The sequence below is a fragment of the Lycium ferocissimum genome, chromosome 12 (genome assembly GCF_029784015.1).
Source record: "Lycium ferocissimum isolate CSIRO_LF1 chromosome 12, AGI_CSIRO_Lferr_CH_V1, whole genome shotgun sequence".
Taxonomy (NCBI): Eukaryota; Viridiplantae; Streptophyta; class Magnoliopsida; order Solanales; family Solanaceae; genus Lycium; species Lycium ferocissimum.
Window position 1 is genome coordinate 50,193,014 of NC_081353.1, and position 10,503 is coordinate 50,203,516.

General features: G+C 33.7%; 2 protein-coding genes across 3 annotated transcripts in view; one reads left to right on the forward strand and one right to left on the reverse strand.

Moving 5' to 3' along the window:
* The first annotated feature begins 1,547 nt into the window (after positions 1 to 1,547).
* Positions 1,548 to 10,503, forward strand: part of LOC132040922 (bidirectional sugar transporter SWEET4-like) — a 21,643-nt gene continuing 12,687 nt past the window's right edge. Inside the window, exons 1-5 of one of the 2 annotated variants that reach the window (XM_059431608.1) lie at positions 1,548 to 1,655; positions 1,744 to 1,780; positions 2,375 to 2,753; positions 3,264 to 3,383; positions 4,657 to 5,520. In XM_059431608.1, the coding sequence (XP_059287591.1) occupies positions 1,610 to 1,655; positions 1,744 to 1,780; positions 2,375 to 2,753; positions 3,264 to 3,383; positions 4,657 to 4,704 (630 nt within the window). In that variant the 5' untranslated portion in view covers positions 1,548 to 1,609 and the 3' untranslated portion in view covers positions 4,705 to 5,520. Of the gene's footprint in view, positions 1,656 to 1,743; positions 1,781 to 2,374; positions 2,754 to 3,263; positions 3,384 to 4,656; positions 5,521 to 10,503 lie in introns of those variants that run through there. The other variant, XM_059431607.1, reaches the window with a different exon arrangement.
* The window catches only part of LOC132040907 (bidirectional sugar transporter SWEET4-like), a 6,326-nt gene continuing 3,535 nt past the window's right edge, over positions 7,713 to 10,503 (reverse strand). Inside the window, exons 2-3 of the mRNA XM_059431594.1 lie at positions 8,899 to 9,293; positions 7,713 to 8,476 (exon numbers count right to left, since the gene is read on the reverse strand). Coding sequence (XP_059287577.1) covers positions 8,279 to 8,476; positions 8,899 to 9,293 — 593 coding nt within the window. The 3' untranslated portion in view covers positions 7,713 to 8,278. The remainder of the gene's footprint in view (positions 8,477 to 8,898; positions 9,294 to 10,503) is intronic.

Genomic DNA, 10,503 nt, shown 5'->3' on the forward strand with positions numbered 1-10,503 from the left:
CGTTGTTGTCCCTGAAAACAAAATAATTACACGTTCATATCTCTCTTACTTTCATGTCCCTGAAACTATTTACCCCAAATGTCCCCAAAATTATAATACCAATATGGTTTATAAATATCTTACTATATATCGTATTGCTTTTTATTTAACACACTTGTATAAAAAAAAATTTTTTATGAGATACCATCATCTTATATACATATGCCCCTAAAACTATTGATGGTATCGTGGAAAATTATAATACTAATATGGTTTATCAATAAGATGGTATTATGTTCATTTATTTAAAAAACACACTTTTCTAAAATCACTCGTGGTACATAAATATACCGAGATAATATCTTTAAAAAAGCTATCGTCAGTACATAAATATCTTGAGACGTCATGAAAATCATGCCTCGATCTGACATCACGTATGATATATAAATCTTTTAAGTATCATGATCATAAGAAGGGTTTTGAGCGAGAGAATATTCAGGTAAATATTTTTAGCTTGTTACGTAAGAAGCAAAATTAGATTAGGATGGAGCATGAGGGATAAATATTTTACATTTTAGGAATATTTTGTGTTGTTTTCCCTTTTATTTATTTATATTAAGTCAATTCCAAATGCACAAAAGACACGAGAAGAGGCGTACGTAGCATAAATCCTCTACGGCCTTGAAATGGATAAAGTTGAGTTTGGCACCGAATTCAGTGGGAACGAAGTATTAAATATGCTTTTGTCTTATTAATTTATTACCCAATAAAAATCCATGTAAAAATTAATTCCTTCTCTCATTTCAAAGTTTATGTACTGCCAGTGTTTAATTTGAAGTTGTTGAGTCCGGTTCCAAAGAGATACTTCTCTCTCAATTTAGGGTGTGTTTGATAGGAAGGAAAATATTCTTCAATTTTTTTTTTTTAATGATTGCTTGGTCAAAATTTTTTAAAAATAATCTTTTAAAAAATAAATTTCTTAAAAATAAAAAAATTACTTCTCTAATAAAAGTAGGAAAAATGAACTCTATAAGTGACATTTTACATTAATTATCTCCTCCACCTCTTGCAATTCTTTCAAACATCTTCTGAAAAAGGATTTTCTTGAGCATTCTCTTCACCCCACAAAGGTAGGACTAAGGTCAGCGTACATCACACCCGTCCCATATTACACTTGTGGGATTATACTGATAAGTTATTATGGTAGTTGTTGTTGTCTCCTCCGCACCTTGTAACACACTTCATTTTCACACCCACACTTATGACCCCTATTTCGCACCACACCACTCCTGTCCTCTACTCCTTTTATCATAATGTTTTCTAGATATATAAAATACTATTAAAATAATATTTTCTGTTTACTTACCAAACACCAGAAAATAAGTAAGAAATTAGTAACTTTAAAAAAAAGTTTCTTCGTGCCAAACACAACCTTTACATTTCTTCTTCGCCAACCAAATAGCATTACATGTCATGCAAGGGACAGACTTGTTGCATGCTAGCTAGCTGCTTTTAATTAAGTTTTTAAAAATATTTTGAAAAAAGCCAAAACCGACCTTTAATTTTCCCTTTATAAGTTTATCCATCTCTTTTTCCATTTCACATAAACTTCTTTTGCTAATTCTCAGCCATGGTTTTCAATAAAGAGATTGCTCGTTTTGCTGTTGGTGTTATTGGTTAGTTGATTATTTGGTATATTCTTCCTCCCTGATATTATAAAAGGTTTCGTAATAGCTAACGTGAGATTCATTTGTTGATTTTCAGGGAACATTATTTCACTCATCTTATTTCTGTCACCTTTGTATGCCTCAACTTCCTTCTCTCTCTCTCATTTTTTTTTTTTTTTTTTTTTTTTTTTTTTTTTTTTTGCATTTTTATGTTTTATGATAAAGCATATATATCAGAAAAATAAGTTCTTAGCTACGTCTCATTCAAGTTGCTTTTCCGCATGGCGGAGCTAGAATTTTCACCAAAAAATTTAAAATATAAAAAAGTAAATATTCTGTACAAGCAAGAGAGTTCAACATTTATTATATAATGTATTACAATAATTTTGACCTTGTATATATAATATATTTTTTGATGAATAGAATACAGATGAACGCAACCTTCCTAATAGTTCCTAGCGAAAAAGTTACTATAACCTTGTTTTTTCAATATCGAATTCACAACAAAAAAGAAGGGGCTAAAATAGACAAATTAATTATTTCGTTTAACGCAATTTATATAACACAAGTATCATTTATGGAGTCAACAGTTTGTTCTTTGATTATGATTTTCTCAATAGTTTTTCAAATATTTTGAACTCGTACTGTATTAACTATGACATAATAGTACTTTTCAAAGAGTCTTTAATTTTTTTTTTTTTTAAATGAGAATTTTAATTTTTGAACAGGCCAACATTTGTTCGAATATGGAAGAAGAAATCTGTGGAGCAGTTTTCACCAGTTCCATACCTTGCCACATTTGTAAACTGTGGTCTTTGGGTACTCTATGGAATACCACTTGTACATCCACACAGCATCCTAGTTGTGACCATAAATGGGACAGGACTTGCTATTGAAGTTGTGTACTTGATGCTATTTTTGTTGTACTCTGAAAGGCCAAAAAGGATGAAAATATTCCTTATTATTGTTGGTGAGATTATTTTCTTGGCTTCACTTGCCATACTTGTTCTAACCCTTGTCCAAACGCACAAAAAAAGATCTATTATCGTGGGTAGCATTTGCATGGCGGGCAACATTTTCATGTATGCTTCTCCTCTGGCTATCATGGTAAATATGTTCTTTTCTACTCTCTCCGTTTCAATTTATATGGAGTAGCTAATTGCTACAAATTAGAAAGACGCAAAATTTCCAACAGACTTTTTCGCTGAAAATCTCATAAACGTTTTTAATGAATATAATTCCGATGGATTTCATTGAAAAATTGTACTTAATATGATTCTGATGGATTTCATTGAAAAATTGTACTTAATTAGTAGCTGCTGGGGCGGTGTTTACTTGAGCACGAAATTTAAAAAATAAAACAAGATTTTCTGCACATACTAAAATTACCTTATATTAGGCGTGTAATGTCCGAAAACAGGTTGAGGCTATCCAATGATGCTAAGTTGGCACACCTAGCCTCAACTTGGCATCAACCTATTTTCAATTACACGCCTATTACTGTAAGAAGTTTAAATTTAAAAGAATTTCACATAGAGAAAGATGCTATTTATTTTTTCGAAGCAAACTAAATTATTTGTGTGTAATAAATAAATGAGATTATATTAATTATTGCAGAAATTGGTGATGACAAGCAAAAGCGTGGAGTTCATGCCCTTCTTGCTTTCCCTATTCTCTTTTCTGAATGGTGTTAGTTGGACTACTTATGCCCTCATTCGACTGGATGCCTTCATTCTTGTGAGTATAACTTAATTGCCTTTTTTTGCCTTAATATAATTTAATTGTCTTCTTTTGCCTTAATATAATTTAATTGTCAACTTAGCCTTGAATAAACAAATAGTTCCAAACAAATTGAAGCAACAGACCTTCTTTTTTTATAAAATTAAAAAGTTCCTTGGAACACGTTCTTATATTGGTGATTAGAAAGTCTGTTAAGAAGCTAATTAGTTAAGAATTATTAATTAGTTGAGGCGATTAGGTTGTTAGACAGTTAGTGGCATTGTGCATGTTGTGCACATGCTTCCTTGAGAACCTTTAAATAGAGATTTCTACACTTGTACCATTCGATTGAACATTTTGAGTACTAATGAAAATATCTTCCTCCCTTTATGAAATTTCCTACGTTGGTCACCATTAGTGACTAGATTGAGGTTCCATATTCAAAAATTTATCATGGTATCAGAGCATCGATCACAAGGACCGAATCGCGATAAGAATCTGAAAGTTTTTTTCGCAAATTGGAAGCTTTCTTAGTACAACAATTGCAGTGAATGAGGTGACTGCATTAGACCACAATCCTCCACATCATCTTCAAGTATCAAATGCTTCAGGAGTAACTTAATACCAATGAAGCTCACAGTGCCAGAGAATCATGCCTTGTGAACATAAGTAGTTTGATGAAGCTAGCTCTAAGGGGTAAAGGCAAGCTTGGACTTGTAGATGGCATGCGTGTCAAAAGTAAATACAAAGGAGAATTAGCAGAGTAGTGGGAGAAATGTAACGAAATAGTAGTTTCATGGATTGGATGACGGTTGCAAGTGAATTGTTGCCAAGGATTATGCATGTTTCAAATGTGAAGAAAATTTGGCTCGACTGTTAGGAAAGATTTGATAGATCTAATTCGAATTTATCATCTTTGGGCAGAAGTTGTAACCCTAAGACAAAGAACAGATTCAGTAACTACATACTATTCGAAGATGAAGGACCTGTGGGATGAGGTAGATATAATGGTGCCCTTACCAGGCTGTGAATGTGAAGAATCAGCTCCATATGTTGAATATTTGAAGTCTCAACATTTGTTGCAATTTTTTGAGGGACTTAATGAATCATATGGGAACATCATGAGCAACATTTTATCTGCTAAACCAGTGATGATTGTTAATGAAACTTATGCTATTGTAACACTAGAAGAGAGTCAAAGAACATTAGGTGTTGGAGGTGTGAATAGGGAACCTTTAACTATGTTGACAGGAAAAGCTCCAGCATACAAACCTAATTTTTTTTTTGGAAGGTATTTGTGGTTACAAAGGACATTCAATGGAGGATTGTTACAGAATAATAGGTTATCCACCAAATTTCAAAAGTAAGGAGGGCTCAAGCCTTCTGCTAGTTATTCCACAACCACAAATGCTGAGTCCACTTCTGAAGAACAACATACATGTGGATATTACTTTACAAAAAGGCAATACAGAAAGTCAATACCAACAGTTGCTGAACAAGCTTGATAAGACTACTATCAATTATTGCACCTCAATCACGGCAGGTATGGCTGCTCTTTTGTCCAATTCACATGACTGGAAAGTAGACTCAGGAGCCTCACACCATATCATATCTTGTAAAGAGCTTTAACAACAACTAAAAGCCTAGGATATTATCAAAGTAGGAAAGTGCAGTTACTTACTGGTGGTAGATGTCATATTGTAAACACAGAAAATGCCAGATATTCGCAGATCAGAGAATTCAAGATTTCTACAAGTTTCTGAATTCAAATTCAGCTTGCTCTCAGTGTCTAAGATAACCAGGGAGTTGAAGTTTTCAGGGACTCTTTACTAGCAAGATGATGGGAATTGGTAGAAGAAAGGATGGACTCTATATCATAAGAGAAGAAGTGAAGCCTGCAGTGAGAGCAACAGTTTAAAAACAGATGACAGTGGAGTACTTGGCATTTGAGATTGTGACATCTTTCTATTGGAGCAATGAAATACATACCATCAATATGCCATCCAGTTTATTCCAGTATCTTGAATAACAATGAGAATTGTCCTTTGCGAAATAACATAGATTAAATTTTTTTACCAGCAAGGGTCGTTTGGTGGCTGGTTAAAGTTATGGAGGTATTAGTAATATATGAATTAGTTTTGAGAAAATTTATGTATTATTTTATGTAGGGTTTAGTTATTATTAGTGATACGCTCAAATTTACGCTTTTAATAGCGTAAAGCGGACGATGCCAAATATAGTAACCCAACGAGGTTGATGTCGAATCCCACAGAGAATATGGCGTGAAAAGTTTACTAAACAAGTATTATACTAATCTTGCGGTCCTGGTGTATTCCAGAAAAAAGGGTTTTATAGTTGTTTTGGTTTGTGGACTAATTTAAAGTGACTAGAAATTTAAAGTTGTAAATATATGGATAAAAAGAAGGGCAAAATACATATATATACATCTTTAGAGTAAATATTTACAAAACGCGGCACAAAGCTAATGTACAAGATATAACGGAGAATACTTACAAACCTATACAAAACCCAATTAGACGGCCAAAACCCAATGCGACGCACAATGAAGAAGCAAAGAATACATTCACGTATCTTACTAAAAAGTATCAAGAAATTATCAACAAGAATGGGGTATTATCACACCGTATATCGTAAGATAATCCTACGTTAACTTGTATCCTTCTTTTTTTACCGTCATATGTATGAAAACTCTATAATATGTGTATATATGTTGTATGTTTAGTGTATAATTTCTGAATTACTTGTACAAATGTAATTTTGATTACAGGTACGAGCTTCCACTGAATTTCTACATACAGTGATTGATGGTGTTAAGAGGTTCACGGTGTGTCTTCGAGCTAGACGTGTACTTGTGGAAGATTTCAATGGATGAGATACCTTGTGGGCATGCTATGGTTTGCTATAGTGTATATAGGCACCAACATGGAGCGGAATATACCCTGCCTACTACAAGAATAAGAATTTCCTCGATACATATGCAATACCAACAGGCCCCTCTTCCATGTGAAAGTACAATACGGGATATACCGAGGCATGTAAAGAAGAGATTGTGTTGCCACCGTATGGTAAAAGACCACCAGAAGGCCAGCTACCAAACGAATGAAACCATTCCACGAGGGGAAATTTAAGAAATCAACGGTGACATGCGGCAGATGTGGTACGGCTCAAGGCCACAATAAGAAGACTTGTAGCAATATTCCAAAGGGAAATTAAATAGTCGACAATGTTATGGCGGTGATATTTTTTTAATGACAAGATAAACTCGTTTTTTTTTTTTTTTTTTTTAGTAAGAGTAGAACCGAGTACAATTTTAATAATAATAATGTTGAAAAGTTGATATGAATTTGGTTATCAACATTACGTGTTTGGTTTGGTTGGCTATAATAAAATCTTATAGTTTGTCTGCAATATGTATGGTTACTGTATGAATAACTAAAAGTCTGCCCCCTCCGGCAGACTTTTACTTAAACACAACTAAAAGTCTGCCCCCTCCGGCAGACTTTTACTTAAACACAACTAAAAGTCTGCCCCCTCCGGCAGACTTTTACTTAAACACAAAAGCCGCCCTCCGGCGGAGATTTTTAGTCAACACAACTAAAAGTCCGCTTACGGAGGGGGCGTACTTTCCTTGAAGCATATATATATATTTTTTTTAACTTTTCAAGGGGAAACTTTAGTAATGCCTTAGCTAAAAGTGTGTCGATAAAACATAACTAAAAGTATGCCATAAGGCGTAAGTTTTCCTTAAGGTATAACAAAAGTTTGCCTTATAAGGCAAAATTTAATGGGCAAACTTTTATCTTAGGACCAAGATAACTTTGTGAAGGAATTATCAAAGTTATGCGGACCTGCAGATACTTATGCCAAGTACGCCATAAGGCATAAGTATGCCGGTCCCAGACAACTTTGGTAATTCCTTCACGCATGGCTATGCCGTGGGGGTATAGCGAAATTTAACTCTCGCCTTGCGAATTTTTTTCAAATTTTTTGACCGGCGTGTGGGTTCAACCTGGAACCCATGGTTTTTTTCAAAATCGTGGTGCGGTACTAAAGCCCAAAACGTGGTACGTCACTAAAGCCCAAATCCGTCATATTTCGTAAATTGTCGTTACGTTCCGTAAATAAGGAAAAGTATCATTATATTTTGTGATAAAGAGTCTTAAGTTGGTAGTCTATGTTATTTTCCCAACAAAGAACGGGAGATTTTAGCAACCAAGAAAAAAAGTGGAGATTATCTAACTAAGCGTTAATCAAATGAATAAAGGTTGCTAGAGATAAAAAAAAAAAAATTGTATGTGTTTGTATATAATCATAAAAAATTTGTATATATTTGTCGGTTCGGGTCAATATTTCTTTTGTTTGTTTTTCGTAAAACCAAACTAAATAAAATAAAAAGGGCAGTCCGGTGCACAAAACATCTCTCGTTAGCAGGGTCCGGGAAGAGCTGCACCCCAAGGGGGTAGACATCACTACTAGAAACAAAGATTTTTCCCTGCGACATTCAATGAGAAATTTGTCTTTATAAAACATGATTTTCCCACCTCATTCTCATCAGACCAGCTTGCGGGAAGACACACGGTCAGAAACAGGTTCTCATTGAAAGGCTAGGAAACTTGCTAATTTTTTCGTGTGAAAATATTACTATATTCTTTCCCCACTGACTCAATATCCATGGGAATAACCGTTGAACATTTTTCAATGGAAAATTTAAGTGGGAAAATGATTTTGTAGTAGTGCTTAATGCAGTGAGTGGTACAACTTCCACCTCGCTCTAACCGTGATCAAACCTAACAAAAATATTATCGATTTTTCAAAATTTAAAACCAAATCAAACTCAAATAAATATCGATTTACGATTCGAATCATCTTTTTTCATCAAACCATGAACACCCCTAGTTTATAAGTAACTCCGTACTAGATTGATCTATGGGGAGGAATATAACATAGGAGCAATGGAGAGGAATACTCACAAGAATGAAGGCATCCAGACGAATGAGGGCATAAGTGGTCCAACTAACAGCATTCAGAAAAGAGAAAAGGGAAAGGAAGAATGGCATGAACTCCACGCTTTTGCTTCTCATCACCAATTTCTGCAATAATTAATTAACCCGAGTCATTAATTTCTCCATTACAAACAAACAAAAAATTTAATCTGCTTCAAAAAAATAAACACCTTTTCTGTATGTGAATTTTTTTCATTTTATACATAATATCAGGCACTTAATATAATCATAAATAGAAATGTCATGATGACATGTTTAGAACTATTAATTTTAAAGACACTTTTAGTATGTGGCGAAAGTCTTCTTTTATTTCTTAAATTTTGTTCACAATAAGACACAAATCCAGCGACTACTAGAAAAATGCAAAATTTCAACGAAAATTCATCGAAATCGTACTTGTCGCAAACGTTTATGATAGTTTCGACGAGAACGTCCAGCTTAAAATTTGCTTTCTTTCTAAAGAATTGAAGTATATATAAATTGAAACGAGAGTAAAAGAACTTATTTACCATGACAACCAGAGGAGAAGCATACATCAAAATGTTGCCCGCCATGCAAATGCTACCCACAATAGTAGATCTTTTTTTGTGTGTTTGGACAAGGGTTAGAACAAGTACGGCAAGTGAAGCCAAGAAAATTATCTCACCAACAATAATGAGGAAAAATTTCATCCTTTCTTTCGTTTCAGAGTACAACAAAAATAGCGCCAAGTACACAACCTCAATAGCAAGTCCTGTCACATCTATGGTCAAGATTAGGATGCTGTGTGGATGTACAAGTGGTATTCCATAGAGTACCCAAAGGCCACAGTTTATGAATGTGGCAAGGTATGGAACTGGTGAAAACTGCTCTACAGATTTCTTCTTCCATATTCGAACAAATGTTGGCCTGTTCAAAATTAAAACTTCCGTGAGTAAAAATTAGAGGAAAAATTAGAATTTAGAGTTTATGGGTTCTGAACTTGTCACTCAATCTATAGCTGTCATAGTTATTAGGTTCGTAAACTAATTATTTTACATATTTAATGAATTTTCTAATACAAATACAGAGTCCAAACAAAAATTAATGGATTCGTTGGAACTCGTAACTAATTCTCTCCCTCCACCCCAGGTAAAAGTCACGTTTACGATATTTCCTCTGTCCTATTATATGTAACGTGATTCGGACTATATATAAGGATCAAACCACTTCTTTTTATGTTTTTTCCAGACATAACGTTTTCAAATTTTCTAAAGTAACTTTAGACATTTGAAAATTGTGTAAGTACTAATACATCATAGTTAATACAATTAATTCGAAACATATGAAAAACACTTGAGAAAATCATAATCAAAGAACAAATTGTTTGACTTCGTAAGTTGAGATAAATGGAAGGGCAAAGGTGCAAACATACCATGAACTTTACGATTTATAGCAGATATACTCCCGTTATAAAAGTGGTGTAAGTATACTCTTGCCGTTACAAAATGGTGCCAATATACCCTTTTTTCTGAGAGAATTTTTTTTAAAATTATTTAGTTTATTTTTAGTTATAAAAGTACCACGTGGCTTTAAAAAAAAGTCTACCCATTTTTTTGAGTAGATATATTTTTCTAAAGCCACATGATAATTTTTTTTTTTACAGTGGTCGGCTCAGTTAGTCAAAAAATGGGTAGACTTATTTTTTTAAAGCCACAGAGATATTTTTTTAAACGAACCAGATCCGATCCAGCAGAAAAAAAATTACCATGTGGCGTTAGAAAAATATGTCTACCAAAAAAAAATGAGTAGGAGTTTTTGAAAAGTCACATGTCATTTTTTTTAATTAAAAAATAAGCTAAATGATTTTTTTTTTTAAAAGGGTATATTTGCATTATTTGTGTAAGGGCAGGGATATATTTGAACCATTTTGTAATGACAAGGGTATATATACACCACTTTTTTAATGTGAGATATATCTGCTCTATATTGCAAAATTGAGGGATATATTTACACCTGAATAACACCCCCCCTCAACCCAGCAACCCCAGCCCCACCTCCTGTTTTTTTTGTTGTTGAATTCGTTATCTATTAAAAAGAGGTCACAGTAAATTTTTAGATAGGAAGGTGCATCTGCTCTCATGATGCAGAGGCAG